This window comes from Mytilus trossulus, chromosome 5, assembly GCF_036588685.1.
Source record: "Mytilus trossulus isolate FHL-02 chromosome 5, PNRI_Mtr1.1.1.hap1, whole genome shotgun sequence".
In the NCBI taxonomy this organism is placed as follows: Eukaryota; Metazoa; Mollusca; class Bivalvia; order Mytilida; family Mytilidae; genus Mytilus; species Mytilus trossulus.
Genome location: NC_086377.1, coordinates 67,520,209 through 67,542,411, shown reverse-complemented (window position 1 = coordinate 67,542,411; position 22,203 = coordinate 67,520,209). Strand labels below are relative to the sequence as shown.

General features: G+C 31.3%; 1 protein-coding gene across 6 annotated transcripts in view; it reads left to right on the top strand.

Moving 5' to 3' along the window:
- LOC134719107 (atrial natriuretic peptide receptor 1-like) overlaps nt 1-22,203 on the top strand; it is a 362,861-nt gene that overhangs the window by 181,611 nt on the left and 159,047 nt on the right. The window contains exon 1 of one of the 6 annotated variants that reach the window (XM_063582063.1): nt 9,091-10,432. The exons of 4 other annotated variants lie outside the window; for them this stretch is intronic. In XM_063582063.1, coding sequence (XP_063438133.1) covers nt 9,727-10,432 — 706 coding nt within the window. In that variant the 5' untranslated portion in view covers nt 9,091-9,726. Of the gene's footprint in view, nt 1-9,090; nt 10,433-22,203 lie in introns of those variants that run through there. One more of the 6 variants, XM_063582067.1, reaches the window with a different exon arrangement.

Below are 22,203 nucleotides of genomic sequence, written 5' to 3'. Positions count from 1 at the left end.
ATCTGAGCTTTGCTGATGAGTCGTATGTAGACGAAACGCGCGTCATAAGCCTGGTTTTATCAAAATATAATTGATGAGGTGTTTAAGTAGCCTATCTCGACCCTGTAGAATACGATGTAGTATAAGGATATCCTATCTTGACCCTCTAGAATACGATGTTGTATTAGGATATCCTATCTTGACCCTCTAGAATACGATGTTGTATTAGGATATCCTATCTTGACCCTCTAGAATAGGATTCTATTTTCCATGGTAGATTGGAACTTAAAAAAATGTCAGCAATGATAAGGTTACTAACTCCTGAACCTGTCAGCTCATTTATTGCAATTATTCCCGCCATAAAGATTAAGCAATAGATTTTGTAACATTGGTTTCAGAGTAATTGAATCGAACTATCGATGTTAATTGAAATGACGCGGAAGGAGCGATAGCTAAAATATTGCAATGGTTTAATCCATGAACTAATCTTATTGTGCAAAAAAGTCAACTCTATAGGCATTGGCCATTAATCTATTGACGGAAGCATGATTTCCTTTTCTTTTTGTTGATAAATGATTAACTGTTTTGGTTGAGTCAACAATATGTAGAAACCTGGGCAGTGTGCATTCCAAATAGCTAGACATTGTTGTATTTAATAGGCTTTGAGACTCCGACTTCAGTACGGCTCTGACTTGTCTAAAAAGGTTGGAGGAACGTTTCAAGGGAACACAAGTGAGCGAACTTGATGAAGCTATTAACAGTGAAATACGGCATTCACAAAACGAATTGTCTTCCTAGTTATATTTGTAGTTATGCGTTCAAATTTAGACTAATTCATTGATTTATATATTAGTCAGACTTAAGATAACAAAAACGCACTTACAAATACCAAGGTCACTGCATATGTCACTGGAAGCAACAAACTATGCTTCGAAATTCAGTATGAGAGTTCTGGCTGTCAGAAATCTTAATGATAAATTATTTTATCAATTAATTGATCTTTTTCAATATGTATATATGCATAAATTTTGCTTTTGGGTGTTTTTCATCAGTTTGTAAAATCTATTTTAGTGTTGTTGCAGGTTTATTTAGTTTTTAAACATTATCAGCTCATTGCCTTCTGTAAGTTGGGTGTTATTGGATGTCTTAAGGTAGTTTCGAATGCCTGGGAACTATTAAATCAGTTGTGTACGTTTTAATTCAAGACTGAACGACTAATCATAAATGAGAAAGAACTAAATTGAATTCTTAGCAACAGTTAAAAAACATATTAAATAAGTACAAAGTGTAATTTTTCTTTGAAATCTTGTTACTTATTAAACTTTTTTTATATGTTTATTTTTCTAACAAAAATAAAAAGCCAAAATTGAAAATGCCTGTTTGAACATTAACCGAGTTTAAAAAAAATATAGAATGCCATTTGTAAGTTGTAATTGTGATGATAAACTATATAAAGCTAGAACAAAGTGTCCTTTTGTATCTATAGGCAAATATATTAATGTTGCTTGAATCGTTGATATAGACGAGCAAAACACTATTGTTTATCACTTCTCATTAGAGAAATAAAACAAATATAAAATCGTATCATTGGTTACTGTTACTGAAACAGATGAAGTTGTCACTACTTACATAGAGCCTAAATATACCGTTGTAGTCAATGAAATGTTACCAACATAGTTATTGACAGCCATGGCTACACGTGTATGCAAAAACCTTTTAACATCAAATCAAACAAAAGTTGGTTATTTCTTTTTCGAAAAAGTTTTTGGGAAATATATTTTCCCACGATCATATCCCCATTAAAATGAAGTTTTATAACAGCAAAAAAGCGTTGAATAACACCTTGTTATAACGTATGCTAGATTTAAATCAGATATTATTTTTTATTCTATGTGAATTGAATATAGATCGTGGTGACGTGATTCTATTATGTGTAGTTGTGACAGAATAAATTTTGCGTGCACGTGATTTCTGGCGCCACAAAAAAGGAACAAGTTTGTATGAGTATTATTATACCGGTATATTAGATGAGAAAAGGCGTTTGCGTTCTCACGTACATCTATTCTAGACACAAAACCTATGCTAGTTGCAATCGGATGTCCACATACCTACCTCAAGGGGTTTGACTCCAGATTCATAAATACGCATTTAAACCGAAATATGTGTGAATGCAAGCCGGCACTGTTGTAAAATCGATTTTATTGTGTTATGTGAATGGAGTATAATTGGTTGTGGAAAGTGCAAGTGACGATAGAATTGTAACTACATCTTGTATTTGAATATTATATTTACCGTTAATCAAGTTTAATCAATTAATATAATAGAAAAAAGAAAATTAAGCGATTGAAAATCATTTACAGTGACATTATATTACTGGATTGTTTTGAAATACTTTTAATGTCTAAAAACGAAACCTTTTATTTGATAGCATTTGTAAACAAGATGAATTGCAAAACTGTTTCAAAAGTTAAAACAAATTTAAATACAATTTTTGAATCAAGTATAGGAAATTGACGTTCGCTTTAGTTGTACGTTTATATTTATATATTTTGAGTATGGAAAAAAATACTCCTTAAATGTGGTTAAAAACATAACAAGCGGTCACTCAATAAAAACTTAACCTCTCGAGTATAGAAAAAATATTCTTTAGATTTGCTAACGATACTTCCGCCCTATTTGTTTGCAGCAATAACAATTACAATTAAAATTGAAATGCGACATCAAGTGCTACGGATTTTCCTATCCCAGGCATAGATTACCTTAGCCGTATTTGGCACAACTTTTTGGAATTTTGAATCCTCAATGCTCTTCAACTTTGTACTTGTTTGGTTTTATAAATACTTTGATTTGAGCGTCACTGATGAGTCTTATGTAGACGAAACGTGCGTCTGGCGTACTAAATTATCATCCTGGTACCTTTGATAATTATCATCAGGATATGCTGTATGACACGTACTTAGTTCTTAAGTTGTTCTCTAATGTAATGTCTGTAGTCCGACGATTTATATATTTAAAATTATCTTTATAACATAACAATTTCGTAACATTTTCTCACAAAACACAAGGTATAGCCTATTAGGACATGTCACAAAACTTCATCTGGTTTACAATACCGGGTGATAAATGTTCATTTTCACCTGGTTCCTACCTACTGTATGATTATGATGTAAGTAAACTAGTAGGTGTATAAATAGTGTGCAATAACACACAATACATCATAAGCACGGTATATTAAAAATATCATTGGTTAAATTAAGGCAAAAGTAGAATACGGGTGTTTAAAAGTCATAGATCGACTGAGAGAAACGAAATCCAGGTTTAATACAAACTAAAACTAAATCTCAAATTTCAGTAACTGGTAACTCTTTTGATAAAGATTTTTCTTTTTTTTTCTTTGATTTTGTTTTGCCCCTTTATAAATCATTCAAAGTTTTTCCTATAAATGCTCTCAAATAAATAAAATTGAGGCAACAGTGGTCTATCGCTGTTCGAAACTCATAAATCGATAGAAAAAAAAACGAATCCGGGTTACAAACTAAAACTGAGGGAAACGCATTATATATAAGAGGAGAACAATGACAAAAAAGAAACACAACATTAAACTGTAACACACACAGACACGAACTAAGCTTAGAGAAAATCCGATGAGAATAACAAATATAACATCAAAACTAAATACATGAATTTGGGACAAAGACACGTCTTATAGAATTTAAATTGGCTTTCAACTCCTCAGTTTCAAATCCTCTGTTTCTGTACCTCAGAAACTAATGTCAAACCAACGCAAATCGGTAAACAGTCATCAAAGGTACCAGGATTATGTGATCCACTGCATGCAATATTTGTATGATGCATCTAAAATAATTGAAAGATATAAAACCATTCATCCAAAAATCTTCTAAATACCACGTGCTGTAAAAACCCAGACACTCATAATGATACCAATACATTTCGCATCATATTCTGCCTATATTGTTTGACATATGAAATGGTTTTTACTCTTCATAAGGAAATTGAAACTATTTCTAAATATGAACAACAGGAAAGTCTCATTTCCCTAGATAGTTGTACTAATTGAAAATAATATAAAATAAAATGGATATTAGGGCTACATTGATTGAAGAATTGATCCGACTGTTTAAATAAAACCCTAACCGTTTGAACGTAAATACCATTTCTGTTTTGTTAAGTCTGTTGCGTTGTGGGATAATTTGATTATCATTAACTATTTGTTTGTTTTTTGGATGATGGGTTTGACATAAAAGTAGTGGTTCAATGTAATATGAGATTAAAACGGCATAGGAATTGTTATAATTACGTAGAAAGATTACTTTGTGTGGGGGTTCAGTGAGATTTAGTCAGGAATTAAATTCTAACATTACATTTATTATTATTCTTACAATTTTGAACTCGACAGTTCTTATTTTCTTATAATCAGAAGTCTTTCCTCATTTTATTTTATTTATACCTCGAATTTAACTTAAGCGGTAATATCAGTAACAGTATTTATGACAAATAAAGACAACAGTAGTATACCGGTGTTCACAAGTCATAAATCGATTCAGAGAAAACAAATCCGGGTTACAATTTTGAAATTATAAAAGTCCTCACCTTAGCAGCAATTTACCAACTTCACATGCATATGGTATATATATTTTCCAATTCATTCGGAATTAAAGAGCTTGCAATTGTTACTAAGATTTCTAAATATCACCAATGTCTTAGCAGAAAGTTAATAAACCAGCGTAATGTCAAAATATGTCTCGTTCTTTTTCTATAAAATTTCTTCGGATATTATCAAGATCTTGTTGATTAATAAGCAGTATAAACTTGACAAAGAATACACGATAGTCTTGAAATATAAATTATAGGTACTTTTGTTGTTTGTCATCTTAATTGCGCGTTATATTGTATTTGTTTTAGTTGTCTTGATATATCTTTAAAGTTTACTGTTTAGTCCAATTTTGATAATATACTTTTGACGTGGCTCGGATGTATTCATCACGCCATTATGGAATTGCGCTATGGACCTTTTTGCGTGTATACTTGTCTTTCATTTGTGCAAATGTACTTTGTCTTAAGATTGTCTTTATTTTCTTTTTTTCTTTCTTTGATGAAATAGTTATTTGTTTTTATAGTGGTTTAGATTATTTAAAGGGGTCCTGGTTTTATGTCGTCGAATAAATATACCTATAGATTTCAAACAAAATCGACGTCGTAGTAAATGGTTCTAAAGAGAGCCGAGGAAATTCGATTTTTATGGAAATAGAAATTGTTTGATTCTTTAACTAACACGTGATCAATCATGATGTATAATCCTTTTAAAAAGCATTGAATTTTTACATTAGCTGATTAGAATTTAATTAAACTTGTTAGGTAGCAAAGGGAATACATCATAAATTGTTATGTTCATACATTGTGTAGTTGATTGAAGTTTTAAAAACAATCTTTTAAAAGAAGAAAAACTTCAATTCCGATTAAAATTGCAAGTTGAATAATTTATCGAAAAATGGAAATACTTTACACTTAATATTTTCTTATTGATTGAAAAAAATATGTCCGAGATGACACGTAATGGCGGATCAACATGATAATCAATCCGAAGATATCAAAATATCTTGGAATTTCGAATGAGAATATGCATGTGCGTATTGACCTGCGTATTGTACAGACATGTAACTTTGACACGCTGCAGTCACATCAAGCTAATTAACGCAGACGTCATTTAACCCGTAAAAGTAAACACTTAAAGTTAAAACGATATATGATTTTTTTTCCACGGAGTAATATCGACAACACTTGTATTTGTGCTACATAGCATCTACTTTCTACAAGTAAAATATTTATGCCAAATTGAACTGCAATATTACTCAATAGAAATATACTGGAATTCCATTGTCTCGGAGCAAAGAACTTTATTGCATCACGCTTCAGTGAATTTCCTTTTTATGAACAATGTTTCTTTTACGTGATTAAAACGAATATGAAGATTGCATTTTGAATTCCAAGACTTTTCAAAGTTAAAGACGTCTGTATTTACTTTCACATAGGAAAAGCAAGAAAATTGGAATTGTAATCGTTGAGAAGGGACGAGTCTTTCATTTTAATAGGAAGGCGTACTTAATTGCAAACGTTGTTGATCTTGACACTGGTTTATTCATGCATGTTGATAGCTGCCACACTTCTGGAAATTGCAATCATTGCAAAAAAGCGTTCTATCAGTGAAATGGGCACGGTTGACTATGTGCTTACAAAATGCATAACAACGGTACAAAAATGTAGATTGTTTATGTTTTTGTCTCGCAAATGTCAATGTGGAAGATGCTGAACTATCACAGATTCTGACATTTCTTTATCTGTTTCCGTTTAATTTTAGTTGAAGTGATGTATAATGTTACAACATAAGCTGTACTCGAATGGTCATTTATTCTCCCCCATTCAATCGGATAATAATAGCCAAGAATTTTGTCAACAGCCTTCATATACAAATACATTGGTCGACAATTAGAAAACAGAAGTGTTTAAATGAAAAGAACCTAAGAACTTTGGAAACCGTAATTTGCTTTTGCTCGACTGCAACTATAGTGAAAAAAGAAAACAATTTTCCAGACAAATATCTATGTACTGATTGGATAAAAAGTGAAACTTTATTTTAATTGATAAAAAAAAAACCGCAACATTTGATTAATTATTTTCAATTATTGAAACAACTTTTTAAACAGCAGTTATAGTGAAAAATAGCATAAGCCTTTTTGACAATTATCTCTAAAAATGTGTTTTATATTTAAATAACCGTGTTTTTGGGTTAGACATACGTTATAACCCATCTTGTAAGGCAACAGTTGGACTTGACATATTGAACCACAGTTATATGATAAAATGTATTAGTTATTGATAAAAATATAAACCGAGGATTGAGGTATTTATTAAAATGACAGGAGTAGATCGTCTTTGACATGAAATCCTGTAAGATAGATATCATCTATTATTGTGATTGCATGTGACGCGATAAAAGCATATCGTGTATGAAAGAAGATATCTATCTAAACCGTCGGGATTTCATACAATATTGCATAGCAAACCATATATTTACTCGGCTCGAATTTTGATATGTGCATCTTAATTGACGAATGAATTGCAAAAGCTACTTGCATTTATTAGTTAAAACATATTTTATTGCCGATCTAATACATGACAAAAGAATCGGGCACAAGTTAGAACTTCGAATGGTCTTCGACATGTAATCATTGCAATTATTGGATATTTTAATGTTTGGTTATTGGTTAGACCAGAAGAAACATAAAAAGGGAAAGTAAGACAATTACTCGTATTCTTAAGTGAAGTTTGATACTTTTAATTCCAAAAGAATATTTGTCTTATTCGTGTATACTATGAAATATGGTTTTTGATATTTGAAATTTACAACCCGAAACCAGTGAAAATTTTATACAGGAAGAAACGTGTCCTAATTGTAGAAGCACGAAATTGCAATAAGAAGGAAATTGATATAAAAAAAATCAGTGGATTACAACTAGATAAAGATAGCATTTCACCTTTAAAGTGTTAAAATAATAAAAATCAATGACCTAAGCAAGAGTGGTTACATGTGACGCGATGTGAACATTCCGTTTTAAAATGTCGAACATAAACGTGAATATATAAGTAAGATACAAAATCCGAATTACTTATTTTACAAGAAGAAGCTGATCAAACTAATACGATTATTTGATTGAGAAAATATATAGGTTTTAAATGCCCTCTGAATGTTGGTCTTTAGTGGTATTTGTTTGCCTACGTAACAAGTACAAGTATTTTCCCACAATCAATACTTTGTAAAAGTAGTTTTCTTATACAATAAACAAATTTATGCTTACATTTCTTAAGTGCAAAAATAAATAACGAAGGACTTGTAACTTGTAGATATATAATTTGACACCAAAGTAGTGACGAATTTGTGGTTAATTAAAAAATACGACCGATTATTATTTAACACATGTTTTATGTGTGCCGAGCCTTTTCGGGTACCCTCTGCACTTTTCATCAACCTAGGAAACAATAGAGATTGATTACCATCTGCAGTCAATGTAACGAAATGTACAACAAACGAAACTAGTTATAAGATAAATTGATAAATCAGTCAAATGATATTAACAAATACTCAAACGGGATACTAGATTCACCTTTGCAGTAAAATAACACTGTGTAAATATTTTCACCTTTACACAAAAAGCCCGTGTAAATATTTGACTTCTGCAATCTACTCATTATAAAATCGTCGTCATTCTTGTGTTTTAATGAATATGATCTTTGCTTGATAAGATAAACACTTACGTTATCCACCAACGTGGAAGTCTCTATAGAAAAGCACCGTTAATCATACGACACAGAAAATGTGCTTTGCTAAACTCTTAGTTAAGTTTGGATCAGTGACTTTCTATTTACTCAGAAAACCTGGTGTATACTTTTTATTAACTGACGTACAATATAAACTGTTTGAATACATATTGACAGTAAATTGACAAACATGGCGAGATTTACAGTGATAATTGTTGACATTTTGTTTAACACCTCGTAACCGCTACTTGAATTAAAGAAGAATTCTTCATTCATAACGACAGGGAAATTTTTGTGATTTTTATAATATATTGAATGGAGTTATTAACAATTTATTAAATTGTTTTGATAGGAATGTACTTTCATAGTTTCATTAAATCCATGCATCTTTTGATATTCAGTTATAGTATAAATATCTCTTCGTGAAAAATAACAGAAATGTGTGCGATTTTTTTCTTCTGGTAAACCTAATTATTAGATAAACATATTCTAAATGTTTTTCCATAATAAGGTTCAATATTATCGCATTCTAAGGATATTCAGTGGCAGGACAAAATACTTTTTCTGTGATTTATAGATACAAATGTTCTGTGATATACTAAATCACAACACAATTACGATAATTTGGGATTATTATTTCATGAATTGGATAAATATAGTCGCAGTGATGAAATACTCAATGATTGATCAAGTGAAGATATTTATCCTATAACCGTAAAACTGCAGTCCGATTCACATCTGGCAAAAACCAATCTGTGCATTTATAAATGATTGTAATAGTGGTATGCTTCTCCGTTACTTAGATGAGGAAAGAGGTGGAGTTAGAACGTCTGCACATTAGGAAACGCATAAGGGCACAACAAACATAGATATGTAAAGAGCACAATGCTTTAACGTTGTATTCTGAAATAGTTTTCCAAGACTTTGAGTTTCTTTTTGTGTTTGTTAGAGGCTATAATCATTTGAGATTATTGGAATAGAAGACCGATTAGTTCTTTCTCAGTAAGCATTTGATTGCGAATAATCCATCATTCTCTTACCGAAATTGAGCTGAGTTTAGTTTTCCATTAAGACAACGGTCATTCATAAGCGTTTACTTGTAAAAGTTTATAGGCTGATATAAACGTTTTAAGGACGTTGATTTGATGGTTTTGTGAAGCATGTAAAATAAGTGGAATGAATATACGGAGTCTCGGTGAAGTAAGTTTTAGATATTTAATTGTTTGACACGGATATATCTTCAATATAAAAAATAAAGTATATGCATTATATTTAAAATATTTCAAGTGCAGTTTAGAAATATAAGAATTGTTCAGTTGTGAAAACCGGAACAATAAAAATAGGTTTTAATTTGTTTCACAAGGAAGAAGAGGATAATGTAACATAAAAAGGTTCAAGGATCAAATTATCATCATGTGGAGTTGTATAAAAGTGTTGGATTTAATTTGTGTTTTTATTCTTTTTGAGGGAGTAATGTCGATCACAACTATAAATTTAACTATAATGGTACCGAGTTTACCAGAATCTCGATTATTTTCAACTATGAAAATTAGACCGGCTATTGAAATTGGAATAGAAAAGGTTCAAAGTAAACATTATTTACCATTTATTGAAATAAACGAAACTTATGTTGATACTAACTGTGACATGGTGAATGCGCCAATAGAAGCATTTCGCGCGATGAATACGGGAACTCACGTATTTTTCGGACCCGTATGTGACTACAGTTTATCACCGGTTGCACGTTATGCGCCATTTTGGAAAATTCCTATCATAAGTGCCGGAGGGTTTGCAGATGATTTCAAGAGTAATCGGAAGAAGGAATACCCGACTCTTACACGAATTATGCCGGCAAGTTTCGATTCTGTTGCAATTGCAACAATAAGATTAATAAATAAATTGAAGTGGAATAAAATCTTTCTAATAACGGAACGTACCGATGTTGGAATAATGTACGGGTATTGGTATTTACTTGGATCTACTATTGTTAGCCGGTTAAGGTTAAACCCCAAAAGTAATAACTTAAAGGAAACGTTCACGTACGACAAACATCTCTTTGATACATCAGAGCCTAACAGTTTACGGGTTCTTCCGGAAAAGATCGGAAATAAATATGCAAGTAAGTGTAACATGCGCAAAAGAGTAACTATATTAAAGTCTTAGTATGTATATATAAACAAGCCTGAACCAATATTCCCGAACGTGAAAGGGCTTTACAGCCAAAACTAGGTCGTTGAAAATGTATTAAATAATTTGTATATAAACAAGCCAAAACCCATATTCCTGACAAAAAGGGGAAAGCAGTGTGCTTGAGCATGGTAGTTGTAAAGTCTTAGTATGTATATAAACTATCGAAAACCCACATTTCTGACCATGCGAGGGCTGTATAGCCAGACAAGGTCGTTTAGAACTCCTTTCATCATTCCTGACAAAAAAAGGGGAAAGCAATGTGCCTGATCATGGTAGTACTTCCAAAATACCTTTAGTATTAACAAAAACAATGGCGTTCAATACAAAACGTGTAATTATCGTAATTGAAGAAAAATAAACTCCTTTGGATTTCCGGCAAGAACTAGTTTCCTCTTCTAGTCGGTGGGTGTGTTTTAATGCAGAGTAAAATTTCTACTCTCTCCTCCAGAGCTTTAATACTGGACATCTAGAAAATTTAATTGTGTTCCCTGTGCCGTCTATTTTCAAGGTCAGTTGTAACTATCTAAGCTTTCTTTCACCAGAAAAAAGTGTTCCCTGATACGTCTATGTTTAACGCCAATTATCAATATAAAAGTTAACCTGGTCAAATATTCTTTAACCAGGTAAATAGTTATCAAATGTACTAGGATGCAGTTGGCAATATCTAGTTTGTAATTAAAAACTTAGTCAAAGAAAAAACTGCACTGTGATTGGATAATTCCCGTGAAAGTTCATCCAATTTAAAAAAAAAGTAGGATGAGATAATTCCACCAAGTCCGTCAAAGTTGTTTTTTTAAGTTTTGTTTGACGATTGTCATTGTAAGAAAAATGTATCAAAAACTTTTACCAACAATACTTTGATAGTGACAACCCGCCTCGAGAAACAAGCCAAAAGATCCTAGAACCCGCTTACAACCACCAAAAGGATTATAAGGGTTATTATTAATTCATCAAATAATTAATAAGGAACGTGTTTTTCGTGTCAGGATGGAGATCTACGTTGTATATTTTAGTACATGTAATGACAATTTTGCTGTTTTTATACATCATGATAAAGCAGGATTCTGTGATCGTATTCTTTACAATTCAATTGAGCATACTGTTTGATTAATATGATTAATAACCATATACCATTAAACATTCGGTTAATGCTGCACAACATTGAAGTTTTAAATGCAGTGAAAAGTACCGTATTAAAATTTAGTCATAAAACACATATAAAAATGAAGATATATTCATCTAATCCCATTCATATAAAGTATTTAAATGTCTGAACCCTTATCTCATGTTCGCCAAGGTCGTAAATATCTCTAGACAAATTAAATATCATTTTATCCCTTTACTTTATTTGTAGTATTTCAACAAGTATGGTTTCTGACAAAATATAAACATTAACGATATAAATTACAATTATTTTCGTGACAAAAATTAAAATCAATATGATGGGAAAATTCTTGAACAGCAAATATTTAAAAAAACTGAAAAACAATTATTATTTAATTTGCAAAGTATACACATATGGATCAAGCAAAAGAGCAAATATAACAGCATTATCACACAACAGTCAATAATTACAAGTAGAAACATGCAACAAAAACATATTTAGGATGATGTAGCTGTTTATGCACATGGTCTTCATTTTTGCGACTCTAAAAAAATAAAAATTCTGAAAGTTGTATTATCTTATGAATTGTTGCTAATTTGCAAAACATGGTTTTATATTCTTAATTTAAAAAAAAAATGAATTCTTAGTTTGAACTATCTATAAACTCATTTTATATTAACAGTCGAAACCCAAAATAATAAATTCAATATATTAGAACAAAGGATATATAGGTTTACTAAAGCACTGAAGCTGTCCTTTCATTTTGAATGAACGATATCACATAATATTATTGTTGACGTTCCTTCTAGTGTCTTCTTCGCGGTTCGCATTAATCAAAGATAATTTCTAATTATAAATATTGACTCGTAGGTTGTCAGAAAATATAAAATTTAGTATTACTCGTTAGTAAAAGAAGACAAGCTTGACCATTGCTGTCGTGCTTCTCTGTTTTCTAAAGAAACTTTGTTATTATACAAATAAATATCATATTTCCCGACAATATACATACGTTAGTTATATATTTATTGACAATCTTGTTATTATCAAACATGATTATGACAAAAAAAATTGATTTATGTCAACAAAATAATAAATAATAAATGTTAACTCGGTAGTCTATTTTACAAGTTTTGTAATTGACCCTGTAATTAGTAATCTATTTGTGCGGGTTGTCTCCCTTAGGAGCGACATACATTTTCTTTGACAATAAGTTGCTATAGTGCAAAGAGAAAATTTATTAGTACAAACAGTGTTTAACCTTTAAGTTTTTGAAATTTCCAATTAGTTTTAACCTTTAAGTTGTGATATTCAAACTGTTTGATACAATTAACGTAGCTGCGCATATACAATAATTCTTTTTAACTGATCATTCAAAGGCTATTTTAAATGAGTCTATTTTGTCCGGTTAAGAGCCCATCTTTACAAGTGGCAAATTGAAATCATGACATTTGGTCTCTCGCAGGGAGTTGCCACATCGGCAGTCATATACATGTAACAACTTCTTATTTTTTTAACAACAACTTGCTAGTTTTTTCGATTGAATTGTTTTACATTTGTCATTTCGAGGCCTTTATAACTGATTATGCGGTATGAGCATTGCTCCTGGTTAACGGCCGTATGATGACTTTTAGTTGTTTTAAAAAAACTCCTGTCTTTTTGGTTTCGTGCTGAGAGTTGTTTCATTGGAAATTATACCACATCTTATTATTTTCATATTAACAACTTGTGTTAAAAGTGTGTTATAACATGATTTTAACAGTAATTGGCTAATAGAATATCACTTGACTTATTTTGAAGCTGTCTCAACAATTGTGGAGAATCCTAATTGATTGACTGGACGATATATTGCACAATTATATAATTTGTATCAGTAGAAATAATTACAATGTATCTACTCGTGCAACTTTACTCTTTCATTTAAAAACATGTGTTAGAATGATTAAAACAAACCATATCAATATATATGAGAGGATACAAATAAAATGATATTGACTTTTGCAAACAACCTTTCAAATTGTCAATAAACGTAATATGTTAAACATCATGAATTTATCATGCTTTAGCCTAGAATAATAAGACTGACCTCCGAAATTATTCAAATTAGCTTGCATTAACCACACAGTGCAAGACCTAGTAATTCATGATTCAATACAAATTATAAACAACTATATACATGTATATTGATTTGCTTTTGTAAAAGAGGGGCGAAAGATACCATAGAGACAGCCAAACTCATAGATCAAAAATAAACTGACAAACAACGCCATTTCTAAGATTGAAAGAAAAATAATAGTACACATGCAACTAAAGACTAACCAACACAAACCGCACCAAAATATTGGGGTGATCTCAGGTCTCCGGAAGAATAAGCAGATCTTGCTCCACATGTGGCACCCGTCGTGTTGCTTAAGTTATTACAAACCCAGGAAATTGTCTATTTTGGTAGTTGACATTCTTGAAAAAATAGAAGGGTATTATAGTTATGACGTAAGGAACATGTCCGATATCATGTGTATGTGAATTCCATAACTGTCAAACAACTCGTGATGATAATTGACGATGAAACCGACAGGTCTTCTTCAGAGTGTACCATCTTTAAACAATTGGCTTTTCATTTTTTTTTCATCAAACTCCTTTCATAAAGAAATATTTTTTTACATGCTGTTAATTGTAACAATATTGCTGGTAAGAAAATGATAATCTTAATGTGTTAACCTCACATCAAAAAAGGTTCACATGTTATTATTTTATTTGATGGAATTACAAAAGATTGTGGAATTCTGCACAGAAATATAACACTGATATCTTATATAGCATAATAACAGACACTGAAGCCGTACATAGTTGCTTCATGTGGTGGTATTTGAAACGAAACAATACTGAGATTTTATTATTGGAAGGAACATATCCTTGGTGATGTCAAAATGATAAATTACTGTTTAGAAAGTTGGTCAAGGTGCATGATATTGTTATTAATGTTCTATTATTGTATGTTCAAACAGATACTATCTATCATTATACTCAGATAGATACATACTGTATACTTATTGAAAGATATTAAATAAAATGTGTCAGCTAGATTTTTCTACGACCACAAAATATATTTTAAGTGAAATTTTAATTCCAATTCCCTATTTGAATAATAAACTGTTCCTTCGGTGTCTCGAGCATTTTCAACAATCAAAAAGCAATCAAAAGGTTCAACTTTTTCACGTACGTTATTTAGCAGCCTTTTTGCACGAGTATATTTGTCTCTCATTGAGTACTATATTGTAACTATCCCCGGTCAAGTGTTCTATTGTCGACTATCGCCGCTAATTGACCGAGACATTCCGAGGAGGTCTGACTAGAAATAATTATGATGTAGTATGATGGTCATTTTATCTGAAGTAGTAATTACGTATCATTTTCACCAATATTTGTTGTAATTTGTCCTAGAGATATGACAAATCTAAGACATGTTTTTTATTTACACTTCGTTGAAATATACCATTGAAAGTTTGTTATCTGATAACAGATAAATATTCTCAAATGTTGAATTGGATTTTTTTTTTTAAACAGATGTTTTTATTTCACTTAAAGTTTTTGTGGTATTCCTACTGATATCATATCATTGGTCGAATATCGATTGTTGGGGTCATAAGACCTCAAATTAAAAAAAAAAAATGCATATGTTTTTTATAACTTGAAATGAATAGTTTTCATTATAAAACTTGTGTAGATATACTTTTTTCTGAAGAAAATTCCTAAATTTGTTCATATTTAGAAGTAGTTTACTTAATTTTAACACCCGACATATCTTTCCGTAAATCTATGCGAAATAAATGATAAAATCTTGCACAGAAGACTAAGTTTATGATATGTTTGTATGCATTAGTTCAAGAATTGTAATAACATTAATTTTCAATAGTAACTCGTTTATTATGACTTTAACAATCATAATACTTATGCGTATACTCACGAATTTTGCATTTTGTTTTAATGATTTTTTTTATCTATGAATAAAAGGACATGTTGGGTTAATGTCAACGAGACTGGCACATATAGATACAAAACAAGGCTTGATAAAAGCTTGATAGATATCACCGAGGATCACTCAATTATGGAAAATTAAAACTATTTCAATGTTACCCGGATTTGTTTCAGTTAAATCGATTTATGACTTTGAACAGTTATTTATACTGTATTCAGTGCCTTATTGACTGTTTTAAACTGGTCCTATTGATATCCTTTCCAAAGTGACTTTCCAAAAGACTTAGAAGAATATGCACCCTGTATTGGTGTATATACATGTGTGTATGGCAGTATTGGTTTTCTATTTCGGGTCACGTGTCTGTCAGTGTCAGGGTTGTAAACTTAACAGCTCGGTGTGGAGATCACCACTGTCTAGTATTATCTTAGAAAGGTTTTATTTATTTCAAATGTATTGACGGTGGCGGTCTCCGTTTTTTACACGCACTGTACTAGACAGAGTTGCAAGTATCAGTAATTTATCCTTAAAGTAAATATACACTTTTGACACTGGTACAATTTAATTCAATAGTATTATAAAGCAATTTGCCATAATCAAGCGAATAGAAAGTACAAACTCACGAAGCAATGCAATTCTACTTCCGTCCTGGCAAATTAGATGCGAAGCCGCATCATCCTGTTAAAGTGCGTTTGGACCAATTATAACTGTCAAAAACAATCACGTGCCCATAATAAAATTGAGAATGTTAAAAGTGCCCATAATGACTAGATTCATTATTTTAAATGCAGCATATAATGCAGATATTGAAAACAAATAATTAAATAGTCACTGATTCATATGTGCACTTTACGGTTCTAACAACATAATGTCATAATTCTAAACATTTGATAAAACTGCAAAATTTAGCTGATATACATATAAATCACACTGGTATTAATACATTTAAGTAATTTGACATTTCAAACTGAAACTATATTGTCTTTCTGAAATAAATACACTAATTCATATTATATATATCTGGTTCAATCAACAATTAATGTAGGCATTAAAAAGTTATTAGTCTATTAATTTTGTCATATTTAGACTTTCAATTGCCGTGAAATATTAAGGTGCACGTTATTAACAATTTTCCAAACATAAAGTAGCGTTTCGTTGTAGTGCTACCCATGTGGAAGGTTACACTAATGTTTGAAACTTTAATAATTGTTATATTTGACGGTGTTTTTTCGATAACAACTATAAATTTAACTATAATGGTACCAAGTTTACCTGAATCTCGGCCATTTTCTACCATGAAAATAAGGCCGGCTATTGAAATCGGAATAGAAAAAGTCAAAAGTAAACATCATTTACCATTTATTGAAATAAACGAAACTTATGTTGATACAGTATGTAGTTCTGTGATTGCGCCAATAGAAGCATTTCGCGCGATGAATACGGGAACACACGTATTTTTCGGACCCGTATGTGACTACAGTTTATCACCGGTTGCACGTTATGCGCCATTTTGGAATATTCCAATCATAAGTGCCGGAGGGTTTGCAGGTGATTTCAAATTGAATCGCAAGTATGAATACTCGACTCTTACACGAATTATGCCGGCAAGCTTTGATTCTGTTGCAATTGCAACATTACGATACATTGATAAATTGAAATGGAAAAGAATCTTTCTGATCACAGAACGTACCGATGATGGAATAATGGATGGATATTGGTATTTACTTGGATCTACTATTTTTAGCTGGTTAAAAACCAACAGGTCTAACTTCGGGAAGAGGTTTACACACGACGCAATTATATATGACCGGAAAGACGCTACCAACATAAACATGCTTCTTTCTGAAAAGATTGAATATCAATATAAAAGTAAGGAATTCTTTTTTTCGAAAAACTAAGGATTTTCTTATCCCAGGAATAGATTACCTTAGCCGTATTTGGCGCAACCTTTTAGAATTTTTGGTCATCAGTGCTCTACAACTTTGTACTACTTGGCTTAATATCTATTTTGATCTGAGCCTCACTGATGAGTCATATGTAGACGAAACGCGCGTCTGGCGTACTAAATTGTAATCCTGGTACCTTTGATAACTATTTACACCACTATGTCGATGCTATAACTGTGGGACGTTTTGTCCTAGAGTGTATCTCCAGCCCAGTAGTCAGCACTTATTTGTTGACATGCATATCAATTAGATGGTCAATTTAATAAATGTCCTGTTACAAAACTTTGAATTTTTCGAAATCATTAATTTGTAATTTTATTCAACATTTTAAGCAAATTTGTATACTTTTTCGACAAATACCAAATTTAAACCACCAAACCTAACTATTTCTGTATCATTTTGGTCTCTTTTGGTTAGTTGTCTCATGGCAATCATGCCACATCTTTTTTTTTATATTAACGAAAGGATGTCTTCAATTGTGGTATATTAGTCTCTTTAATTTAAATTTTTAAATTAATGTCTTACCTATATTCAGTAATGGTGTACAATGTTTGGAGAATAATGTATTACCACGTACTGTCAATTTGAGATATTCGTAAAGTGCTAAATTAGCATTTGATATATTACAGACTGCTATGACGCAATGTTGTTAACTGTCAGCAATGGAATTGAACATAGGCGTCAATCAATTAAAACTCACGTTACATATCGCATTGCATGCATTGGAATACATGTTATAAGGATGCGCGTATACTCGGAGAGACATTTTTGAAAAGAAGACTCAAAATATACAAAATATCAAATAAAATCATCAACCGCTTGTATGTAAAACTGATTAAAACTTACAGTCAGCTATGGCTATCTGACTGAGATGATCGTAAGGCGCCAGTCATGTTAGCAACAGAACTCGTCGCCGGAGATAAATCTAAACTTCAGACGTATATTTGAAAACGAATGCAAACGCTGCATATTTAACCTATAACTGGATATGTTTTTATTCATTTCTTGTCAAAAGACATTTTAACGAAGTTCTCATTATAAACTTAAACACTCTTTACACAGAATGCATGTCAATAACCGCGATGTTGTTGTCACTATATGAAAAAAGTGGGTTAAAAACATGAACTGGGTTAATGCTTTTACTGTCAGAAGTTTGCGAACACCATTGTCGTAAAAAACAAGTACTCTGTTTTAGTCGTTATAGTTTATTGAAATATGATAAGTTTGTAAGCAAATGTAACTGTACGCAATAAATCTGTACTAGCATAAAATTTGAAGCAAAAACTTAACTTTGGAAGATGTACCTTTAACTTAGATTTTATCAAAATTGATAATTTTTTTATGTCAAATGGTGATTTCTTAAATTTCAAACAAGTACAAAATTGCCAAATTTTACTACCTCATTAGTACATTAGCACACGGGCTCGATTCGACATCTGGTAGGGAGAAACAAGACTGATATAAATTGAATGCACCATACGTTCATTTAAACAAGCATTTATATGTTTTTTGTGTGATTCTGGAAAAGAAGAAATTACAAAAAATCTGCAGTGTCAAAAGTAAAAAAAAACAAACACTGATTTTGAAACGTTGCTTTTTTTGCTTAATACTAGACTAGAGAGCATGTTTTCGTCACCAATATAAACTCTTATTTTATCCGATATAACTGTCTTTTGTATGTAATAGGGAATCTTTACGTTCATTGCCATAGAGTTGTATTTAATTCTATTTTATTTGTTAACGGCTGGCTTCTGTATCTGGCTAATTCTTGTAGTGGAAGCCATTTAGATTGATAAAGTAGATCTTTACAAGGTTTACTATTCGGACGGTGAAATAAACAAGATTTACCATTGTGAATTACGGTACATCTGTGACTAGGTTTTTGCTTGTTTTAATTAAGTTGCATGAAAACGAAGGAAATATTTAGTATAAAAAACTGCAAAAAAATAGATTAATAAAAGTAATATATAATGTTGTCTACTGCCATGAGACTAAACAAAAGATATTTTTGAATGACATCTCCTTACCCACTTCTTGGTGTGCACTTATTTTGACTTCATTCATTAAGGATGACACAGTGAGTTGCGATTCACCCCTTCTAAAATCGGGAAAATATGAATTTTTAGTCGACAATATTTGAGTGAGTTCTTCTGAATTTAAAGAATAAATCCGCCCCTGTACAAAAAATAAACTTAAACTTTAATTACTTTCCGACAAAGATCAGAAAATATGTTTGATAAAATGAGACTAATATTACTTTTGGAACTTTAGTTTCATTGATCGTCATGAAGTTGCTTGAACTATTTGCCACTAGACATTACGCAACCAACAATCAATCAATCAATTATAGATTCGTTTCAATATAGTAGGAGCACAACCATCTTAATTAAACAGTTTACTATAACAATTGCACTTTAAACAAATGCATACTAAAAGTAGCTTCAAAGGCGTCATCACAGTTAAGAAACTCATTGATAACACTTTGTAACGTAAGATAATTATTACGTAACACCTGTCTTTGTCTATCTTAATTCTGTTTATCAATGCGTTTATTTCCTCTTTAAATAAAAGTTTATTTAATTTCGAGCAATTTACAACACCTATATATCTCATTATTTAACAATTTAACAGAAGCGTCTTGTCTAACAACTAAAATATCTTTTGGATCTTATAAATAATTAACACTTTTGAACTTGTTTTGTCAAAAATAAAAGAAGACCCAAACACATGCTGAAAGTCAGTAGGGTAACGTATATATAGTAGAGTCTTTTACTCTTATGAAAAACATGCATTGTTTGTTCCAAATGACTTATGGCTAGAAATACATTTAGAGAAAGCCGTTATACAATTCATTTGGTAATATATCAGATGCATTTAACCTTTACGGGCAGAATAAACATCTTTCGACGGTCATCCACAGGTCAAGTGTCATTTCTTTATCAAATTGTATCACTGAAGATCAAGTCAGTCTCTCTGGAAAAGAAAATGTGAGAACGGACATTTAAACAAACTGGATGGTAAAAAGACATTTGCTTGATTCACGACAGATTTCATGTCTCACAGTAATAACAAGAACACCCAAATACATGATGGCGATTAGAAAATTACAGAAAAGTCATTTGTCCTGTGATTGTGGTTCTACGTTTACACAGAATTATTTGGTTAGTCGCTTTAAATAATTGATTTCATAGAATCAAGTGTAAATGCAAATATCGCGTGGCCGATGACATGTCTCAATTCCCGCTCTAATTTGTTTCTTCTGCCATAACGAGGCTCAATGTTGTCAGGTCTAAATTGTTTTGCATCGTTGTTTTATTACATTATAGATCTTAAACCGTATGGCTGGTGATTGAATATAATATTTATTGATAATAAGAGAGGTATGGTAAAGTCAATGTTACAGTGGCAAAATAATACAAAAAAATAACCTCTAAATCACAGAAGAGACACGGGTTCATTGGCGAAGGAGAAGCTGGACTGAAAACTACCTATAAAAGGTCCTAATACCCTGTTCTCTTTAACTTGTCACGAGGAAATGATTTTACTCCATTTTAAAGTTTCCCATGAGCAATTGATTATACTCCATTTTGGAGTTCGTTCTTACTGTATAACTGTCAATCAGATTGTTTAACTGTGAAAGTGAGAGCCAAATCAAAGTTCATTTGATGTTTGTAGTTTTTTGTTCGCGCTGGGATTTTCATTCAAAAATATATCATTTTTTTTTATCACATCGCATTGAAAACATGAATAATTCCTCATCCGATTTCAAATACATTTGTGTGTGTAAATGTATATCTATACTAGTATATACGAGTCCAACTTGAATTGGAAACTACGTTCAAACCTATGATTGCGTTGGATAAAAACCGCAATTTTTATACGTGTGTATGTAAAACAAATTTCCTTGTAGAAGGGTTTAAATACAGCACAAACAACATTTTCCAAAAGACCAAAAAAAGTGAAAAAGTATATTTAACCAAATCGCATTTGACTAACAGGTCGAACAACTGATGTTCTTCAACCCTGCTGACTACCATTGACGATTGCCAAATAAAATTTATCACAAGATTTAACAAAATGGATCTTAATATAAATCAAATACTAAAAAGAAAAAACAATTAACTTGTGGCCATATATATAAGTTAACAGACCTAATACGCTTGCGGTCTCGGAGTAAGGTAGAACACATATTTCTATGAACATTTCAGTTATTGTTTGATCAGCTGTCATTCAATTGCATTAAAACAATAAAAACTTTATCAGTCTTATATCATGAGAACTAGAAGAAAATGTGCCAACAAACGTTTTGACCTGTTTTCAGATAATGAACTTTCAATGATATTTTTAAATACCTTGTAGATCTAAAGATAAAACATACTTTTGTTGATCGAGTTTAGAAAAGTTTTGAATGATAACGATAAACTACGAGAACCAAATTAATTTAATTCTTTATTCCTCTGTCTATTTGTTCTTGCAGCCGGGTTTAAATCTCATGTCGACTACATCCGCGTCTGACTTTTACCATGATGACAACCACAACAGGACTAGAGATAGACAATACTGGTTTGACAAATACCTTTGAAAGATAATGATCTTAATATATAGATAAAACCATATAATCTTTAAAAAGTAGCAGTAGGTTACTAACAGTTTTAAGTACTAAGGCTCAATCCATTACA